General features: G+C 45.9%; 1 protein-coding gene and 1 long non-coding RNA gene across 2 annotated transcripts in view; one reads left to right on the top strand and one right to left on the bottom strand.

Annotated features, from left to right (window-relative positions):
- Positions 1 to 21,879, bottom strand: part of NBAS (NBAS subunit of NRZ tethering complex) — a 381,747-nt gene that overhangs the window by 203,288 nt on the left and 156,580 nt on the right. Inside the window, 3 exon segments of the mRNA XM_030555399.1 lie at positions 2,956 to 3,079; positions 4,268 to 4,381; positions 5,801 to 5,968. Of these exon segments, the coding sequence (XP_030411259.1) occupies positions 2,956 to 3,079; positions 4,268 to 4,381; positions 5,801 to 5,968 (406 nt within the window).
- LOC115648178 lies at positions 624 to 20,187 on the top strand. The gene is made up of 3 exons (XR_003999484.1): positions 624 to 726; positions 17,712 to 17,719; positions 20,177 to 20,187. It is a non-coding gene; the product is annotated as an uncharacterized LOC115648178 (long non-coding RNA).

Here is a 21,879-nt window from a genome sequence, read left to right as displayed (position 1 = left end):
CAAGAAGGGAACACCTGGAGGGGAAGAGGGAGAAGGGAAGTGCGTTATTTCCCTTTGTGGTGAGACTCAAGGAATCTGGGTCTTGGCGTCCCCTGGGAAGTTTTGGGGGGACCAGAGGGTATCAGGCCCTAAAATTCCTGATTGGCGGCAGCGATATCAGATCTAAGCTGGTAATTAAGCTTTGGAGGTCTCATGCTAGCTTCTCATGTTCTGAACTCTAAGGTTCAGATTTGAGTAGGACAGTTATGACACCAGCCCTGCTAATAAAGCCTTGCTATAAACACAGGAAAAAACACTTTCCAATCTCAGATCGTTCCTCTTTCAATACAAGTAACCCTGGCACAACATCTGGAAACTAGTGCTGTTGAAGCATGTAAGATAAAACAGGTAGATCAACAGTAAGGACTACATCTAAAACTGATGATGCATTAAGAGAGCATGAAGGGAACCAACCTGACATCCTCTTAGTATGATCATTGTTAATGACTTTTCATAACTCATGGCTTTGCTTCATATACAGCTCTACCCCAACATAATGCGGCCTGATATAACATGAATTCGGATATAACACGGTAAAGCAGTGCACCAGTTGGGGGAGGGGGGAAAGGAGTCGGCGCAGGGCTGCGCACTCCAGCGGATCAAAGCCAGTTCGATATAACATGATTTCACCTATATCATAGTACAATTTTTTGGCTCCCAAGGACAGTGTTATATTGGGGTAGAGGTGTATTAAGCTGTTATCAGTAACTCATGGAAATAAATCACACATCCAGAGCTAGCCAACTGTATACCCTTTACACACCCATGCATGTGCTTTTAACTGCATGATAGTTCCATTTTGCAGTTAAAAATGTATGGCTTATGGAGAGAACTCCACTTTAAAGACTTTACTCACATTTCATGGGATCTAATACACTAAGGCCATAGCTACACTGGCACTTTACAGCGCTGCAACTTTCACGCTCAGGGGTGCGAAAAAAACACTCCCCTGAGCACTGCAAGATACAGCACTGTAAAGCCTCAGTGTAAACAGTGCCGTAGCACTGGGAGCACAGCTCCCAGTGCTGCAAGCTACACCCGTAGAGGATGTGGAGTACGTGCAGCGCTGGGAGAGCTCTCTCCCAGCGCTGGCGCTGAGACCACACTCGAAACTTCAAAGCCATACCCTAACTTTTCATGCCAGAACTCTCCAGAGTAAAGCATTAAACAGACATCTTCCTTCAAAGGACACTAACAGCATGTAAATATTTAAACAGTTCATTTCTTAAACCAGCAGGAGGCAGCTAAAGGGAAAAAGATATATAATCATAGCTAGGAGAAAAAAATTGCAAGACTAACATGAGACTGTTTCACTTTTAATGACACATCCAAGGCAGGTGAGGGTGCAGGAAGGGATAAGCTTTCAAGCGTCACAGAATTCTTCTTCTGGTCTGGGGAAGGTAACCAGAGCGTCTAAGCTAAATAGAAGTTGAGACAGGACTGTTAAACATATGGGATTCACACATACTGTAGCACACCACTTAAGTGGGCAATTAAGGGTTAGCAGGCAATAGCGTGTGCTACAAACTGTTTTAATGAGCCTTAAAACCAGTGTCTCTTAAGTCCACAGCTTTTAGTGTCTAGCACAGCTATGGATTTAAGTTCCCAGGTTTGTCTTTTGAAAGCGTTGTGCACATTTCCTTTGAAAACAAGGACTGAGTGGTCAGATATGGGGTGATCGCTTTGTGAAAAGTGTTCACCTGGGGTGAGAGGGTGTTTTTCTCTTATTTTTCTGTGAGAATCAATCTGAGAGTGTAACAATTGTATGGCTTTACCCATATAGTGGGTGCTGGGGCATCTGATGCACTGAATGAGGTACACCATATGTTGGGATAGGCATGTGCAGGATTCATGGTTACTGAAAGGTGTTTTGTGGGGGTAACCATCATCATAGCAGTGGAGATATGTCTGCAGGTTTTTCATCTTTTGTTCTGGCAGGGTCTGGTGCCACTTTGAGTTGGTGTGTCCTGGTCTGTGGGGAGATTGCTTCTGATGAGTTTGGCGAGGCCAGAGGGTTGTTTGAAGGCCAGAAGACGGGGTTCGGGAAAGATTTCTTTCAGGATGCGGTCCTATACGGGTTGTAATTGTTTGATGATACCCATATGGATTCCACTGTAGGGTGCTAGATGACAATTAGGGATATGTGGTCATTGTTTTGTTCCCCACCCCCGGCATTGAAACAGGTTCTCCGGGGGTATCTGGGTGGCTCGTTCCGTGAAGTAATCTATTTCCCTGGTGAAGTGTCCTTTTTCAGTGAAGACAGTTTTATGTCTCAGTGTAATCCCTATATAAATTTTAATTTTGGTAAAGAGAAGTTCTAGGGAATCCAGGAATTTTAAATACGAACTATGCACTAAATAAAATAGTGAAGAAAAAACCCCTATAATTCAAAGTTCATTTTATCAAAGTGGCAAAGATATGAACTCTAATTGCAACAGATGAACATACCTATCTGCAGATTATCTGATGGACACTTTATTGCACTCCACTGCTTCTCAAACTGTATCTGTGGACCACTGGAAGCACGCGGCTATTTCTGTCACAATGGCCAAGCACCCGTGAGCCTTCTAAAAGTGACACTTCCACAAGTACTCCTGTTCTTCTTGCGGATACAGACTAACACAGCTGCTACTCTGATTCCTGATTACTGTCAGTCTAGAACTTCGCTTGAGATTTCCAGAGACTTTGCAGATCTACTACCCTAAACAAAATAACCTTTTTTTTTTTTGCACTCTTCAAGGATTTGCCTCTTTTGATAGATTTTTTTTCTTTGTTAGAAATTAAACCATAATGAACTTTGTAGAAAATACTAAAATATCACTTTCAAACACTACATTGAAAAAATGAAAATGTATAGTATATACACACACACATTATATTATAAATAAAACACACACCACACAGAAAACAATGTACCTTCTGTAGCTGGAAACAGGTCCTCTCCTTCACTTTTAGTTTCTGCTAATTTTCCTGTTCTCAGCAATACTTCTGCAAAACTTTCTGAAGAATTGTGTTGGAATCCAGTATAGGCTACTTCAGACTAACAGAAAAAAAAAATCACAGTTGCATTGTTTAAAATATCCTCTTAAAAAAAAATTCACGTTTTGTAATACGTTACATTAGATACAATGATATAATTTAGTTCCTTTTTTTAAATTCTAGATAGAGATCTTATGCAGCAATAGAAAACCTAATAATTCTCTTGTTAACTTGGTTTTTCCTGTTGACTTAATATGTAAAATGAAACCTATCATACTGGTTATGATAAGCATTGTGAAATGTAAACAGACAGTGTAGATAATGAAGTTTTTTCAAAAAAAAAAAAAAAAAAGAATGTTGCTTTACCTGTCTGCCTAGCTCTCCTACGTAAAGCACACATTGTGTAAGTCAACACCAAGCAAGCTTCATTTGCATGTTAAATCAACCCAGGAATGAAAGAAACAATATGGTATCAGCACACAAAAGAACAAATAGCAGAGCAGGGAAGAAGAATTTTGTCTGGGGGGGTACACTTCAAAGGGACACATTTCAAAGTTTTTTTCTGGACTATGAGAAGGATGAAAGGAAACCCTTGGTGATTCATTTGACTGAGGAACACTAGTGGCAGAGGGGAGTGATTCATGTTAAATCTGGATCCTGATTTGAATCAGTGAATTGTGCAAAAGGGCATTGAGGGTGAGAAAACTGCTTTAGACAAAGAACTGTAGCTTGCCCGTTATGTTTGGTCTCTTAAAAGCATGTTATACTTTTATTTGTAATCAATTCTGATTCTACTACCTTTAGTCAATATGAGTTAAAACTCTTATCTTTGCTAATAAACTTCTCTTTCCTTTTATCATAAGTAGATTTCTGTACTGTAATAGTAAGCAAAATATGAATTCTTAGTTGAATCAAACAAGCTTGTTTCTTTGGAAACAGCAGACTTGGTCATTACTGTGAGGTTCCAGTGACGGGCTGGATACCACACGGGAATGCTCTTCCAGGGGGCTTCGGAACTGGAGTGCACTAAGTGTTATCTGCAAGGTAAAGTAATCCTGAGAAGTTTGTCTGTGATTGCTAACAGATTAGGGTGTGAAGCAGTTTATCACCAAGTTTAGCACCAGCCAATATCTCTCTCGCTGAGGCAGGGGAGAGTTACAAGGTCACCCATAGTTTTGAATTCCTCAAACAAGTGCACAGTCTTCTTTCAATGCTTCTATAAGTGTATTTCAATGCATGTTAAACTTACTTCTGCAACATAGGAATCAGCTATGAGAGATTCATAAAAGGGATGACAGCTCTGCTTTTCCACTGCAGCATTGGTTCCAGAACTGCTTTTTAATACATCTTCAAATTCTTGGCCCTGGAAGAAATAAGCAGAATTAAGCCCAGTGTACTAGTCGACTAGGTGACAGCTCATGTCAGAGCCCCAGGCCAATTCATTTGTGTACTAGTATAGATCAAAGTGATTGCTAATTGCGTAAGAGTGCATTTGGAGTTTAAGCTTCATGAAAACTGATGGGATGTTACATGCATTGTTTTTACTTATCTGTACCCCCTTACAATGTAATCGTAAACTTTTACATTGTGTATACCCCTGTAACTAATAAACCATCAAACGAGAAAGAAGTCTTATAGCATGCAAATGAAGAACTTTTCTGTTCTTGGAATTGCAAACTGTAACTCACCTGTACATATATTTTACCTGCTTTAATCTCTCAATAGCTCTCATTTCCTTTTCTTAGCTAATAAATCTTTAGTTAGTTTACTATATAATTGGTTCCCCGTGTTGTCTTTGGTGTAAGCTCTAGGGTAAATGACTGGTCTCTTGGATTGGAAGCAACCTAAATGTGATGTGATTTTTGGTATAAGTGACCTTTTATCACAAAGCCCAGTTTCTCTGGGTGGCAAGATAGACTAGAGAGTCTAAGGGGAATGTGTGTGTCCCCATAAGACTTGCATAGTAATCCAGGAGTTCACATTTGTCACTGGCTTGTTTTGTTCTATAATTAGATTTCACCACCAGTTTGGGGTGTCCGCCTGTTTTCTGAAGGTCTGCCCTGAGATATGCACTCGTGGTCGTGAGCCATTCCAAATAGTGTGACGCCTGGTAATAATGAAATCTTGCATTAAAGTCTATTAAGCAGTGATATATTCAGATGGGAGGAGATCCTACAATGAACCCCATGCATAGAACCCATGCAGAACTCCACTAAAGTCAATGGGGCTTAATAAAGGAGTATGCTAACTACATATGACAAAAAACAAGATAAGGACCCACGTTTCATCTATTCATCAATTAAAAGCAAAGAAAAAATAGCAAAGTTAGTCAGAGAATCAGAGACACCATAAAAAAAGACTAGAGAAAAATGCACATATATATGGAAAGAAAAGAAAAGAATAGGACCTGAAATGAATAGGAAGGTAAAGAGATTTTCTAAATTTTAATAGAAAGTGTGACACTATACTTTAATGGTGCTTCAACTGCTTTTAGCTCCCACTCCAAACACCTTGAAATTTTACTAGCATTGGCCTGTTGCTCTTCTTTGATGACACAGCTAACACTAAAAAATAAACAAACAAACCAACAAACCACAGTGTGTAGTATTCATTTTGGAAAAGAAAGACTAAAAATATAAGAAAACATTAAAAGTCATCCATGGTCCCTTGATGTCAATGTGACTGCCAGTGGTTCCAGAAGCAGGACTAGCAGTTCCTTGTGAAGGAATATGGCCTATACGTTTATCCATAGACAATAGGAGAGATTTTAGTGACTTCTTACATGTAATGGCCGAAGATAAGTTAATGACCTCTTCCACCATTGTCCATCACTGACTGCATGCAGCATGGCTTTTGTCGTTGTAGTTGTATTAGACAGAACTTTCATGGTTTTAGCGGTGGTCCAATACAACAAGTCAGCAGACTGGCTAGAAGGGATGCTGATTTCTTCCTGTGAGTTTATGCAACACACAACAAATGTTAGAAATAAGCTCAGTATTATCACCACCACGAGTTAATAAGACCAAATGCCTAGAACAAACACACAATGGCATCAAGATATACTGATAACAGTTTGGTTAATAAGTTATTTCAATTATCAGTCTCATTTAGCAGCAAGCTAAACACAAGCAGAGTTACAATGTTGCCCTTTTAAAATCTCATAGCTGATTTCTTGATTAGTAGAACATTATTTTTCTCATTAAATTCTAATCTCATGATATTGTGGAAACCAGCCCTTTACATTTTTGAAGGTTATTTTGCTCAACTAGTCCCACTGTTCTGCTGATATACTGAAGTTTATAAAAAAGGGGAGGTTGGGTGTACTGGCCACTGGATCGATTCTTCAACATCTTATGAACAGTCTTCACATACAAAGCCAGGATTGTGTAGATATCCAAAAAGCACAACTAAGCCATCCAGATTCTCAGCAGGGGACTCTTGTCTTTACACCTTTTGCTGGTGAAAAACTTGAATCTTTCATCAGAGCTACCCAAAATAGGGTTCTCTACAGCTCCTCCATTTGATGTTGTGGGTCTGTGTGACCTACTGATGTGAAAATACTGGCAGCTGTATGTATTCTGAAATTCTGGTGCTTTGTAAGGGTACGTCTACAATACGGGATTATTCCGATTTTACATAAACCGGTTTTATAAAACAGATTGTATAAAGTCGAGTGCACGTGGCCACACTAAGCACATTAATTCGGCGGTTTGCATCCATGGCCCGAGGCTAGCGTCGATTTCCGGAGCATTGCACTGTGGGTAGCTATTCCGTAGCTATCCCATAGTTCCTGCAGTCTCCCCCGCCCCTTGGAATTCTGGGTTGAGAGCCCATTGGCTGATGGGGCAAAAATCATTGCCGCGGGTGATTCTGGGTAAATGTCGTCAGTCATTCCTTCCTCCGGGAAAGCAACGGCAGACAATCATTTTGCGCCCTTTTTCCCTGGATTGCCCTGGCAGATGCCATAGCACAGCAATCACAGAGCCTGTTCGGCTTTTTTTTTTTTTTTTTTTTTTTTTTTTTACAGTCACCATATATGTACTGGATGCCGCGGACAGAGGCGATACTCCAGCTCTACACAGCAGCATTCATTTGCTTTTCCATGATAGCAGAGACGGTTATCAGTCGTTCTGTACCGTCTGCTGCTGGTGTAAACTGGCAATGAGATGACGATTATCTGTCCTTCTGTGTTGTCTGCTGCTATCATGAGTGCCCCTGGCTGAGATCGGCCGGGGGCGCAAAGGCAAAACTGGGAATGACTCCCCGAGTCAATCCCTCCTTTATGGTATCTAAAAATAGAGTCCGTCCTACCTAGAATATGGTGCAAGTGTACTAGAGAACCAGTGTATCAGAGAGCACAGCTGCTCCGTGTCAGATCCCGCAGAAATGATGAGCTACATGCCATTCACAGGGGGTGCCTCTGCAACAACCCCACCCGTTGCTTCCCTCCTCCCCAAACCTTCCTGGGCTATAGTGGCAGTGTCCCCCCCATTTGTGTCATGAAGTTATAAGGAATGCAGGAATAACAAACAATGTTAGTGAGATAAAATGAGGGGGAGGCAGCCTCCCGGTGCTCTGACAGTCCAGGCAGGACATTAAGCGGTGTGGAGGAGAGGAGCCCAGCATGCCACTGCTATGATAGTCCAGGCAGGACAGAATCTTTTCTTTACACAGGAAAGGGAGGGGGCAGATGGAGTTCAGCCCCCAGTTGCTATGATGAGGATGGTTACCAGCCGTTCTGTACCATCTACTGGGAATGGCCAAGAATCATTCCTATTTTCACCCAGGCGCCCTCGGCCAGCCTCACCTGAAGCCAGCCAGGAGCACTCACGGGTTGACAATAAGGATGGTTACCAGTCCTACTGCACCGTCTGCCACCAGGGAGGGGAGAGGAGCGGATACTGCTCTTCACTGCTGCAGCATCACGTCTACCAGCAGCATTCAGTAGACATAGGGTGACATCGAAACGATTTCTTTCCCTTTTCTTTCACGTGGGGGGGGAGGTAAATTGACGATCTATTCCCTGAACCACGCCGGACAATGTGTTTGTACCTACAGGTACTGGGAGCTCAGCCAAGAATGCAAATACTTTTCGGAGACTGCTGTGGACTGTGGGATAGCTGGAGTCCTCAGTACTCCTTCTCTCCCTCCATGAGCGTCCATTTGAGTCTCTGGCTTCCCATTACACTTGTCACGCAGCACTGTGTAGCCTGTAGATTTTTTTTTTCAAATGCTTTGGCATTTCGTCTTCTGTAACGGAGCTTTGATAGAACAGATTTGTTTCCCCATACAGCGATTAGATCCAGTATCTCCCGTACGGTGCATGCTGGAGCTCTTTTTGGATTTGGGACTGCATAGCCACCGGTGCTGATCAGAGCTCCACGCTGGGCAAACAGGAAATGAAAATCAAAATTTCGTGGGGCTTTTCCTGTTTACCTGACCACTGCATCCGAGTTCAGATTGCTGTCCAGAGCAGTCACAGTGGCGCACTGTGGGATACCAACTGGAGGCCAATACCGTCGATTTGCGGCCACACTAACCCTAATTCGGTATGGTAATATCGATTTTAGCGCTACTCCTCTCGTCGAGGAGGAGTACATAAATTGGTTTAAAGAGCCCTTTATATCAATATAAAGGGCCTCGTAGTGTGGACGGGTACAGCGTTAAATCGGTTTAACGCTGCTAAAATCGGTTTAAACGTGTAGTGTAGACCAAGCCTGAGACATTAACCAAATATAGTAATTCTCACAGGCTGCAAACAGATCTTGTGAGATTTCTGCCTATTCTGATTTCCCACCCTTCCCACACAGACATATGTTTCGGCAGACACCTGGATCCAAACTCAATAAGGGCAGGTTCAGGTCTGGTCTTTCAAAATTTAGAGTCTGGGCTTTGCAAATTTGGGTTGCTGGGTCAGGCCTACCTCAAATAAAGGGTTTAAATTAATACTTGATACATCTGCAGTGATTTCTGTGTCACTAATTGTTACATTCCTGAGAGGTCTGTGACTATTCTTTCCATGTTTTACACAGCTTACATATTAAAACATAAAACAGATTTCAGCATGCTGTCAATTATGTAACTATATTCCACTGACGATAACTGCACAAATGTACAGTAGGGTAATATTTATAATACACTTATATACATACATATTGTTCATGTTTTAATAGCCAGTATGTTATAATGGTTAGTTTCCCCACACAAGATACTGAATTTAAACCTATCAAAAGAAAATCACTTTTCTACATTTACGCTGGCAGGAGGATATGAACTACCAATTTTCAGCTCAACAACTTGAGACAGAATTTTACACACTAAACAGGGACTGGTGGCCAAAATGACTTAGGTGAAATCTTGCCCCTAAATTAATACATCAATGGGGAAGAATTTCACCTCTAATCTACTTTATTCTCTAGCACCGTTAATGTAGTACTGTATACTTCAAACTGGCAAACCAATAATCAAGGTAACATAATAGACCTTTCCCCCCAGTTTAGGGACCAATTTCCACCAAGGCGTTTGCATTTTCTTTAATTTTTTAGTTGCAATTCTGTGCCCACAAATGGTAGCAATTGAATATCAAGCTATCAGAGCTGCAGTCACAAAATTGTGGGTGAAGTAATTAAAAGATCATCAACTTAGGAGATCACGTGACTACATTTTCCAGGTATTATTATATGGCTGTTTGATAAAGTCCATTTTAAAAGGATTGGCTTCTCTTAGCAGTTTTAAAAGATTGAGAACAGCAAATTATTTTTACTTTGCCCTGGTCTGACACGTCCCATTATTTTAGATTTTTTTTAAAATGTACAAAAACAAGGAAGACATTTATCACTAAATCTATCATTGTCATTAAAAAGGCATCAACAACATTCTATCTGCAACAAAACCTGTAAATGTGAGTACTGCCTAATTATTAATAGTAATAAAATGATCTAAAGAGGGGACTTCCTGCCAAGTTCTGAACAATCAATTGGAAATTTCAATTCCCACTTGACCAGATGAAAGTGACTGCATGCTGAGCAAAATATGCCAGAATCTTTACTCTTCCTGAAAAATAAATGGCGACAGGATTTATTTAGATTGCGTTTAAAGAAAAATAGTATCTCTTGGTACTTTTTTTTTTTTAAACTTTCAAAATAACAGAGAAAATCAGTTTCTTCTTTTGTAAGGCATTATACTATTTTCAAGAGGATGCTTCATTAAACTTTACCAATTAATGCAAGTTTCTACGAAAATAAGAGCAAGAAACAACTAACCAATTTCTCAATTAAATTTGAACTAAATACTTCTTTAAAAACTGTGTGAAAATGTATGGGCCATCAGAAAGTGAAAGTTTTAAAACAAAAAAAAATAAAGACTGTGCCCTAGAAATATAATCCTGGCCCAATTCAGAAAACTATGCCTATTCAGCAAAGACCTTAAGCATGTGCCTAAATCCACACTGAATTCATATGCTTAAGTGATTGGCTGAACAGGAGTGGACATAAGCATGTTCTTAAATGTTTTCCTGAACTGAGGCACTTATGAGGTTAATTCTTGAAGACCCCAGAAGCATAGTCTAGCAATCTGAGAAGAATATTGGGAGTCCTTGCTTTGCCCTAGTGACTTTGGAAAGTTGTATTTTAATATATATTTTAGAGAAAATAATTTTGAAATTAATACACCCCTACCTCAATATAACGCTGTCCTCGGGAGCCAAAAAAATCTTACAGCGTTATAGGTGAAATCATGTTCTATAGAACTTGCTTTGATCCACCGGAGTGCACAGCCCTGCCCCCCCCCCCCCCCCAGAGCACTGCTTTGCCACATTATAGCCGAATTCCTGTTATATCGAGCCGCGTTATATCAGGGTAGAGGTGTACTTTGAACTTACAGACAGCTTAACATCCCAGGATATCAAACTACTCATTGTTTTTAAAATAATTTACCATCTAACAAACTTAAATATATAGCTACCAATAGCAATTAAAGCAAACTGTGTAGATTTGAATTTTATAGGAGGAAAAAAAAATCCCTAAGCAACTTTTAATGACTAAAATGACCCAGTCAGATTTCAGATCCTCACAGTGCTCCCAATCCTCTCCTGGAACAATACACTTCATTAAATCTAGGACAAAGCTTGTGAGAGCCAGAGATAAAGCATTCCAGGTCAAGGCAGTTTGGCTGTGGAATGTTTTAAATTGTAGCTTTCATGTGTTTTGTCCTTGGCTTAGTTAGCTGTGCTGTTCCATTTGGAATCAAAGTATGATAATTTTTAGAACATACTGCAGGATCCTCTTTTTTGTTCAAAGTAAAGCTCTCTGTAACAGGAAGAAGTTTTATCCCTAAACATGTACCCCAACAGAACTTCCTGAAAGAACAGAGCCTTCTATGACATCCACTATGAATTTTGGGACAAAGATTGAATTAACCTGTGCTGCACTTTGAGAGTACTATAGAAAACCCACAGATGGATTAGATAAAGACCCAATCTGCAGGATGTTGAGCTCCTTCAATGCCCACTGGCTGCTGTAGAAAGTGAAGGTGGTTAGTATGCCACAGATTTGGTCCATAGATTATAATTTTTTTCAGTCAGGAACATGTTTTATTTACCTAGTGAGCACATTTATAGCAATACACAAGTAGTGAATAATTCTCCATGGAATGTCCCAGTTCACACTTAGCACTTGGGAGTTTTCTGCAAAAAAAAATTACCCTAGATGGATGAGAGAGTTATTTTATTAAGAAATGTTTATTATCCTAACCAAACAATTTGTATAACGTACCAACTGGTGAAACAAGATAAAAGTGTCTAGCTTTCAGAATGTATAGTTCATTGTAGCAATCTTTGTTCACTTAAAGTCTTTTAAGACTAAGGGCTTGGCTACACTCAAAACTCCAAAGCGCTGCCACGGGAGGGCTCCCGCAGCAGCGCTTTGAAGTGCGAGTGTGGTCGCGGAGCCAGCGCTGGAAGAGAGCTCTCCCGCTGCAGGTACTCCACCTCCCCGTGGGGACTAGCTTGCAGCGCTGGAAGCCGCGCTCTCAGCGCTGGGGCACTGTTTACACTGGCGCTTTGCAGCGCTGTAACTTGCTGCGCTCAGGGGGCTGTTTTCTTCACAAGTAAGATGTTTCTTTGCTGCAATCCTGTTTATTTACACAGGATAGCTTTCCCTGGAAAACACTGCAGCAGCACCCTGGTCATTTTCCATCTCTAATCTGGTCTTCTCTCTTCCACATTTGCTGCTCAACCTTTCAAGCAAGCATGGACAATGTTTTTCTTTCTCCCTCCCATCAAAGCCCGCTCCTCTTTTATCTTGAAGTGTGGTCATACACTCTGAAAAATGAATATGTAAAAATGTCAATTTTTTTTTTTTTTTTTTACTCATGAGACCTGCTCCTTGTGTGCTTTCAGTGCCATAGCAGATCTGCTGACATTAACGAATAAATGATTTTCTACTATTTTGCCTCCCTGTTAGCTCTGCAGACCCAATAGAGCTAAGAGAATGTGGTCTATTCCTTCTTAGATGAAGTCCAATGAACATGGAACCCCATGATGCCATTTATTCAAGTTACTCAAGTCTAGAACTGCACTTCCCTTTATTTGCCCCCTTAACAGGCTTCTGAAGAAGGGTGTAGCAGGCTGGTTCTTCGTGAGTTAAGGCTGAGGAGTTGAAGCTGCCTCTCTCTCCTCCCTCCACAGGTCTGACCTTTACTTTTCTGCTGGATATTGGTGAAGCATTAACTGAGCTGATTCTTGAGAGCTAACTGGTGTCTGAAGCTACACCTTCTGCTCCTGGGTGCCAATGCTTACACATTACAAGATTTTTTAACTCATGCTACAAGAACTTAGGACAGATCTACAAAGGGAGTTAGTTGTTGCAATGCTGAGCACCGCAATCCTGAACTTTTAGACACCCTGCCATTCAGTGGAAACCTCAGCCCTGAGTTAGGCATCCAGGCTCCCTATGGAATGCCTGGGAAGAGTTAGGTTTTAGAGTGGTAGCCATGTTAGTCTGTATCAGCAAAAACAATGAGAAGTCCTTGTGGCACCTTAGAGACTAATACATTTATTTGGGCCATAAGCTATTGTGGGCTAAAACCCAGTTAATCAGACGTATGGAGTGAAAAATACAGTAAGCAGTACATATATTACAGCACTTGAAAAGATGAGAGTTGGCTTACCAAGTGGGGGGTCAGTGCTAACAAGTCCAATTCAATTAATGTGGAAGTGGCCTATTCGCAACAGTTGACAAGAAGGGGTGAATATCAACAGAGGGAAAATTAGTCTGATTACCTGATACAGACACATTAAAAAAAAAAACACTCTCTCACAGGTTCTGCGATATATGAGCTAACCCATTCATTCTTCCAAAAAATGCTGTGCATACTTATACATAGATCTTATACAGCTATAAAATACTGGAGTTCAGATCCCAGAATTTACGATATTCCTTTTAGAAGCTACTTACAACAGATATTTACTAAGTCATGTCATTAAGAACTAGATTCTTCAATGGACTCAACTCTGAATCTGCACAGGTACAAGTGAGATGAGAATTTGCCCTTCATTGTCTTAACTAGTGACACTATCACTAAGCATTTTCACGTACAGAAAAATTTTAATTTTCACTTCCACCTAAATCACTGAGAACATACATTATAACTGCTTAGGCCCCACATATACAAATTCTTCATTAAATGTGTTCAATTAGATGAGCCTTTCACTAAACATAATGTATATATTTGTAGCTCATTAGAAAGGTATTTGATGCTCAGTAAAAGGATAAGTACAAGGCATGTCACAAGCTAATAAGTGTGGTTTTTAATACGAGACCTCAGGTGTAGGAAATTTTTCAAATCTAAATAGATTTTCAGGTGAAAGCACAGGCTTAATTGCATAACTAACTCTTGCAAAAGAGAATACTAAACTGCAGCTACTAGAAACTTTGAGTCCTTTAAACAGCATTTATACAAAAAGCAGATAAGACGGTTACTCACCTTTGTAACTGTTGTTCTTCGAGATGTGTTGCTCATATCCATTCCAGGTAGGTGTATGCGCCGCGCGTGCACGTTTGCCGGAAACTTTTTACCCTAGCAACTCCAGTGGGCCGGCAGGTCGCCCCCTAGAGTGGCGCCACTATGGCACTAGATATATACCCCTGCCGGCCCGCCCGCTCCTCAGTTCCTTCTTGCCGGCTACTCCAACAGTGGGGAAGGAGGGCGGGTGTGGAATGGATATGAGCAACACATCTCGAAGAACAACAGTTACAAAGGTGAGTAACCATCTTTTCTTCTTCGAGTGATTGCTCATATCCATTCCAGGTAGGTGAATCCCAAGCCTTACCTAGGCGGTGGGGTCGGAGTGAGAGGTCGCAGCCTGGAGTACTGCAGAGCCAAAAGGCCACATCATCTCTGGACTGCTGGACCAGGGCGTAATGGGAAGCGAACGTGTGGACCGATGACCAGGTCGCCGCCCTACAAATCTCTAGGATTGGCACGCGGGCAAGGAAAGCCAGCGATGATGCCTGTGCTCTGGTGGAGTGAGCAGTCACACGGCCCGTCGGAACGTGGGCCAGGTCGTAGCAGGTCCTGATGCAGGAGGTAACCCAGGAAGATATCCTCTGCGAGGAAATCGGCAGCCCCTTGACCCGGTCTGCTACCGCCACGAATAACTGGGGGGACTTGCGGAACGGTTTGGTCCTGTCCACATAAAATGCTAGCGCCCGACGGACATCTAGCGAGTGGAGCTGTTGCTCCCTGCGGGACGAATGGGGCTTTGGAAAAAAAGACGGGGAGGAAGATCTCTTGGTTAACGTGGAAAGCTGAGAACACCTTGGGAAGAAAGGCAGGGTGTGGCCTCAGCTGCACCTTGTCTTTATGGAAGACGGTGTACGGGGGGTCTACTGTGAGGGCCCGTAGTTCTGACACTCGTCTAGCTGAGGTAATGGCCACTAGGAAGGCGGTCTTCCACGAGAGGTAGAGCAGGGAGCAAGTAGCTAATGGCTCGAATGGAGGACCCATGAGCCGAGTTAGGACCAGGTTGAGGTCCCATGAAGGGGCGGGAGGATAGAGACACTCCAGTCCCTTCAGGAATCTCACCACCATAGGGTGGGAGAAGACGGAACATCCGTCCACTCCAGGATGAAACGCGGAGATGGCCGCTAGGTGGACCCGGAGAGACGACAACGCCAGACCCTGGGTCTTGAGGGACCAGATGTAGTCTAAAATAGTGGTGACGGGAGTCTCCATAGGGCGAAGACCTTTCTCCGAACACCAACAGGAGAAACGCTTCCACTTAGCTGAGTAAGTAGCCCTGGTGGAAGGCTTTCTACTGCCCAGGAGAACCTCCCGAACCGGGGTAGAGCAGCGTAACTTGGAGCCTGTCAACCACTCAGGAGCCATGCCGTAAGGTGCAGAGACGGAAGGTCCGGGTGACATAGCCTGCCATGGTCCTGGGTGATCAGGTCCAAATGTAGGGGCAGGGCAACTGGGTTGGCTACTGAGAGGTCCAGCAGCATGGGGTACCAATGCTGTCTGGCCCATGCTAGAGCTATGAGAATCACCCAAGCTCTGTCTCTGCGCACCTTGAGGAGAACCCTGTGTATCAGTGGAACGGGAGGGAATGTGTAAAACGGGTGGGTTGTCCATGGGATCAGGAATGCATCTGCTAGAGACCCTGGCTCCCAACCCTGGAAGGAGCAGAATGCTCGACACTTCCTGTTCTCCCTGGACGCGAAGAGGTCCATCCGGGGACAACCCCACCTCTGGAAGAGTGAGAGGGCGACGTCCGTACGGAGGGACCACTCGTGGGAACGGAAGGATCTGCTCAGTCGATCCGCTAAAGTGTTCCGCACTCCCGGGAGATAGGAGGCGGAAAGGTGAACGGTATGGGCTATGCAAAACTCCCAGAGGCGCATTGCCTCGAGACACAGGGGAGAGGACCTGGTGCCGCCCTGCTTGTTGATGTAAAACATGGTCGTCGTGTTGTCGATGAACACCGCAACACAACGACCTTGAAGGAGATGGACAAACGCTTGACAAGCAAGATGGACCGCTCTCAACTCTCGTATGTTGATATGGAGGTCCCTCTCCTGAGGGATCCACAAGCCTTGAGTTCTCTGGGCACCGCAGTGTGCCCCCCAGCCCAGTTCTGAGGCGTCCGTAGTCAGGGATGCCGAGGGCTGGGGCGGATGAAACGGGAGCCCCACACAGACTACGGACTGGTCCATCCACCACCGAAGGGAGTCCAGTACCCTTTGAGGGACTGTGACAACTGTGTCCAACGAATGTCTGGCCGGCCGGTACTGCGCGATGAGCCAAGATTGAAGAGGCCTCATGCGGAGTCGGGCATATGCCGTCACAAACGTACAGGCTGCCATATGGCCTAGGAGGGCCAGACATGTTCGTAGAGAGGTCAGCGGGGCCGCCTGCAAGTGCAGAATGATGGCCAACAGCGACTGGAACCTGGGCAAGGGTAGCAAGGCCCTGGCCAGGGTAGAGTCCAGAACGGCCCCGATGAACTCTATCCTCTGCGTGGGGAGCAGAGTAGACTTGTCCACATTGATGACGAGGCCCAAGGCAGCAAAGAGGCTGCTGATTCTGCGGACGTGGCCGCGGACCTGCAGCTCCGATGTGCCTCGAATCAACCAGTCGTCCAGATAGGGGAACACGTGAATGCGGCAACGCCGAAGGTGTGCGACGACGACTGCCATGCATTTCGTAAACACCCTCGGAGCCGTAGAGAGGCCAAACGGGAAGACCGCAAATTGATAATGTTGGCGGTCGACTACAAAGCAGAGGAAACGTCTGTGCTGGGGGGCAATGGAGATGTGGAAGTAAGCGTCCTGCATGTCGAGGGCGGCGTACCAGTCTCCGGAATCCAGGGATGGGATGATGGTTCCAAGGGATACCATACGGGACTTCAACTTCACCATATACTTGTTGAGTTCCCGTAGGTCGAGGATGGGCCTGAGGCTCCCTTGGACTTGGGGATTAGAAAGTAGCGGGAATAAAACCCCTTGCCCTTCTCGGTCTCTGGAACCTCCTCTATGGCTCCCTTGACGAGGAGCGCGTGCACCTCCTGACGGAGGAATTGCTCGTGAGAGGGGTCCCTGAAAAGGGACAGGGATGGTGGGGGGAGGGGGTGAAGAAAACTGCAGGCGATAACCGGCCTGCACCGTACGCAACACCCAACAGTCCGATGTTATTCGGGTCCAGGCCAGGAGGAAAAAAGAAAGACGGTTGGAAAACTGCGGGGAAGGATCCGGAGGGAAACTGGTACTGCGTCCTCGGGCGCACCCTCAAAATGAAGGCTTAGGTCCCGGAGGGGCCTTGGCGGAGCCTTGGTTCTGCCCCGTTTGGCCACCGGACTGTCTGCGGCGGTTGTTCCTGCCGCGGCGCCTAGTGAGGTCCTGCCGCGGACGGAACTGAGGGTACGGCCACCGCTGCTGCTGTTGGTTCTGCTGCCGGAATGGCCTGCGCTGTGTCGCAGGCGTATGCATCCCCAGCAACTGTATTATGACCCTATTATCCTTGAGGTCCTTTAGTCTGGGGTCTGTTTTATCAGAAAACAGGCCCTGGCCTTCAAAGGAGAGGTCCTGGATAGTATGTTGGAGCTCCGGTGGAAGGCCAGAGACCTGCAGCCAGGAAATTCGGCGCATCGTGAGCCCCGAGGCCAGGGTCCGAGCGGCCGAGTCGGCAGCATCTAGAGAGGCTTGTAGCGATATCCTCGCTACTTTCTTGCCCTCATCCAGGATGGTGGAAAACTCCTGGCGGGCGTCCTGTGGCAAGTGCTCCGCGAACTTCCCTGCCGCTACCCACGTGTTGAAGGAGTAGCAGCTGAGGAGGCCCTGCTGATTTGAGACCCTGAGCTGTAGCGCCCCCGCCGAATAGACCTTGCGGCCCAGGAAGTCCATTCATCTCGCCTCCTTCGACTTGGGCGCTGGGGCCTCTTGACCGTGGCGCTCCCTGTCGTTCACCGACTGGACCACCAGTGAGCAGGGTGTCGGGTGAACGTATAGGTATTCATAGCCCTTCGAGGGGGCCATGTACTTCCGTTCCACCCCTCGAGCGGTCGGAGGGATGGAGGCCGGTGACTGCCAGATGTTAGCTGCATTGGCCTGGATTGTTTTTATAAAGGGCAGGGCCACTCTGGTGGGCGCATCGGCGGAGAGGATGCTCACCACCGGGTCCTCAATTTCAGACACCACCTCCGCTTGCAAGTCCAAGTTCTGTGCCACACGTAGGAGGAGGTCCTGGTGAGCCCTAAGATCCAGCGGGGGAGGGCTGGAGGACGATGTACCCACCACTGCCTCATCCGGTGAAGACGACAATGAAACCCCCAGCAACAGAGTGTCCACGGAGGGTTCCATTTGGGGCTGCACCTCCGTCGCTGGAGGGAGCTCTGGGTCCTGGTGACTGGACCTGCCGTCTGCTTCCGGGGAGGGAGGTAGTCTAGACACCATCGCCTCCGGTGGCCTGCGTTCCCCCGTAGGGTGGGGGGAAATGTGTTGTGGACCCTGGGCTTGGCAATACGCCCATGGGGTCCAAAACCCCCACTGCTGAGGCCCTCGCTCCTGTGGTGGAGGATCCTGGAACAGGGCCGAGTGTCTGTCCTGGCCCAAGGCATAGGCACTGTCAGCCTGGGAAGACACCGATGGTTCCCTGGAAGGCCACGGAGGTGCTAAGCCTGTTTGGTAGGCATCTCTATGCGCCGACACCGACGCTCCCCTCGGTGTCAAGGGTCGGTGCTGCGACTCATATCGGTGCCGGGATCGGGAAAGGCGTGATAACCTGTGCCGGGATCCGGAGCGGGATCTGGAGCGATGTTGGTGCCGGGAGTGGGACCGCGACCTTCGATCAGCGCGGTGCCGGGATGGCAGTGGAGACCGGGACCTGCCACCGGTTCGGTGCCGGGAGGTCGACCGAGGAGCCGAACATCGAGGTGAACGGCTTCTAGAGTCTCGGTGCCGGCGGTGAGAGGAGCCCGACCAGGACCGTGCAGATATCAATCGGTGCCGCGAGTATGACCGGTACCGCCTGGGAGAACGGTGCCGGGACTGCGAGCAGCGCCCCGAGCGTGAGCGTTCACGTCTCCGGGGTGATCGGTGCCGGGACTCTGGAGACAGCGCTCATAGCATCGGTTTGCCCCTGGAGGTTACCCATCCAGGGGGTGCCGGCTGAGACTGTGACGGCTCCGTCAGCGCGATCAAGTCCCGTGCCGAGGCAAAAGTCTCCAGCGTCGATGGTACTAGCAGCTCAAGCCCTGATCGTAAGGGGGAGCTAGGAGGGGCTGGACTTGACGGACCTTCTGGGCCCGGAGTCGACAGCAGCCCTGCAGGCGGTGCCGCGGCCAAGGTAGGTGCCGGGTGCTCCACTCGGGCCTGCCTCGATGGTGTCGCAGACGCCGAGGGTCGTGAGTCTGCTCCCGGTGCCAAAGATGGTTGGTGCCGGGGAGTCTTGCCGGTGCCGGCACGGTCCGGTGCCGGAGTAGAATTGGCCGACTGCGCCGCCGGTGCCGGAGTCAGAGCCGCTTCCATGAGGAGAGCGCGGAGCCTTTGATCCCTCTCTTGGTGCGAGGCTTAAAGGCTTTGCAAATATGGCACTTTTCACTGATGTGCAATTCCCCGAGGCACTTGAGGCACGCGTCGTGGGGATCGCTCGTACGCATCGGCTTTTTACATGCTGAGCACTGCTTGAAGCCCAGCGAGCCAGGCATGGGCCCGGTGCCGGGCGCCGGGGAGGGCAACGGCCCACCCGCGAGCAATGTTAAACAACTATATACAATACACTAACTAACTAATATACTATCAAACTAACTATGAACTATCTATGAACTATTTACAACTATGACTACGAACAAAGTACAGGAGAACTAGGTACGTGGAGGACAGCAAGTCACACTCCACAGTTCCAGCAACCGACACGGCGGTAAGAAGGAACTGAGGAGCGGGCGGGCTGGCAGGGGTATATATATCTAGTGCCATAGTGGCGCCACTCTAGGGGGCGACTTGCCGGCCCACTGGAGTTGCTAGGGTAAAAAGTTTCCGGCAAACATGCACGTGCGGCGCGTACACCTACCTGGAATGGATATGAGCAATCACTCGAAGAAGAACTGTAATTTTTACAAATTATGCATCCTCTGCAATTTATCAAAAAACACCTTGTTTCCAAGGACAGCACCAATATTTCTGAAATTACAAGCTTCTCTTGTGCTAAAGCGCTACGCACAGTAATTACATTTTCACATTAGATATAAAAATAAAATCATTATTTTTACAGCAGATGTAATGTAGGTTTTAAGTATTAAACAGATTAAGTAAAAGTCAGCCCTCATTTATGAGGCATAATTTACTGTGGTTATTATTTCTTATGTTAACACATAACACCGCATCTTACGGCTAAGCATTATACTTTAATCTAATAATGTTAGCTATAATATTCTGAAATTTTCTTCATGAATCAAGGTCCTAATTTGCGCTTTGAGATTTTTTTCTTTGAGCACCACTAGATTAGTAATTGAGGTAATTACAGCATACAACAAGAGTGCAAAGGGGAAAAGGAGCTTAATAAGGAAGAGGCAATCATTATGGAGGAATTCCTTTCCCTTCCTGAACACAGTTCTTCAAAGAATTACATGAGCTGAAGACTGACTAGGCCAATTAGATGATCTAGTCCAGCCTTGTGCCAGTGAAGTATTGTTCCCCAAAGTATTTATTTTAATGCATTGTCTAGTCTATTTTAAAATGTCTAAACAATGTGGTCTGCAGAGGAGCCGAATGGTTATGTTCCCTTCTCTGTCATCCCAACACACCTTAGGCCTCCTCATTTCAATTCACTGTGGGAGGATAAAAAGTTAAAATTAGCAAAACAAGTGAAAAATCTTTTATTGGAGCCCTAGAGAGGGTGAAACATGATGTGCTGAGGGAGCTACGCCCATCTAGTACTGGTTTTATCAGCTTTATCCATATAATATTAGTTAAATCAAATAGTGTTAGCTAATATTAGGGTTGGCATATTTCTGATTGCAGAAAACTGAAAACCCTTACTCCACCCCTGCCCCACCCTTTCTCCAAGCCCCCACCCTCACTCACTCCCTTCCCTTCCCTGAGTCACTCAGGGGTGCGGCCTGGGATGAGGGGTTTGGGGCTGAAAGAGAGGCTATGGGTGGGGGGGGAGAGGGTCAAGGGGTTTGGAGTGGGGGGGGGGGGCTCTGGCCTGGGGAACAGGATTAGTGTGAAGGAGGAGGTAAGGGCTCCCAATGGGGCCAGAAATGAGGGGTTTGGAGTGTGAGAGAAGGCTCTGGGCTAGGGTAGGGGGTTGAGGTGTGGGAGGAATGAAGGCTTTGGCTGGGAATGTGGGCTCTGGTGTAGAGCCAGGGATGAGAGATTTGGAGTGCAGGAGGGGGCTCCGTGCTGGGGCTTACCTCAGGCAGCTCCCGGATGCATGTCCCCCCTCCAGCTCCTATGCGGAAGTGCAGCCAGGCAGTTCTGCGCACTGCCTCATCTGCAGGCATCACCCCCGTAGTTCCCTTTGGCCGCAGATCCCAGGCAATGGGAGCTACAGAGCCAGTGCTTGGGGCAGGGGCAGCGTAAGGAGCACCCTGGCTGCCCCTAAGCTTAGGAGCCAACCAGACTTCAGTGACCCAGTGACTGACTGGGCATTCCAGTTGAAAACCAGACACATGGCAACCCTACCTAATATGTTTTAGCAATCAATGGTAAACCCCCCAAGATGGTCTACCCAACAAATATATAGTTGATACATACTCACATATACATGGGCTGATTTTTAAATCAATTGGATTTTTCCTGAATAAGCCTTAGATGGTAGAATCTGAATTACAGACTTTTCTCTTTAATTTTATTTTTTTTAATA

Source organism: Gopherus evgoodei, chromosome 3, assembly GCF_007399415.2.
Source record: "Gopherus evgoodei ecotype Sinaloan lineage chromosome 3, rGopEvg1_v1.p, whole genome shotgun sequence".
NCBI lineage: Eukaryota > Metazoa > Chordata > Testudines > Testudinidae > Gopherus > Gopherus evgoodei.
The sequence above is the reverse complement of the archived record's forward strand: the minus strand, read 5'-3'. Positions and strand labels throughout refer to the sequence as shown.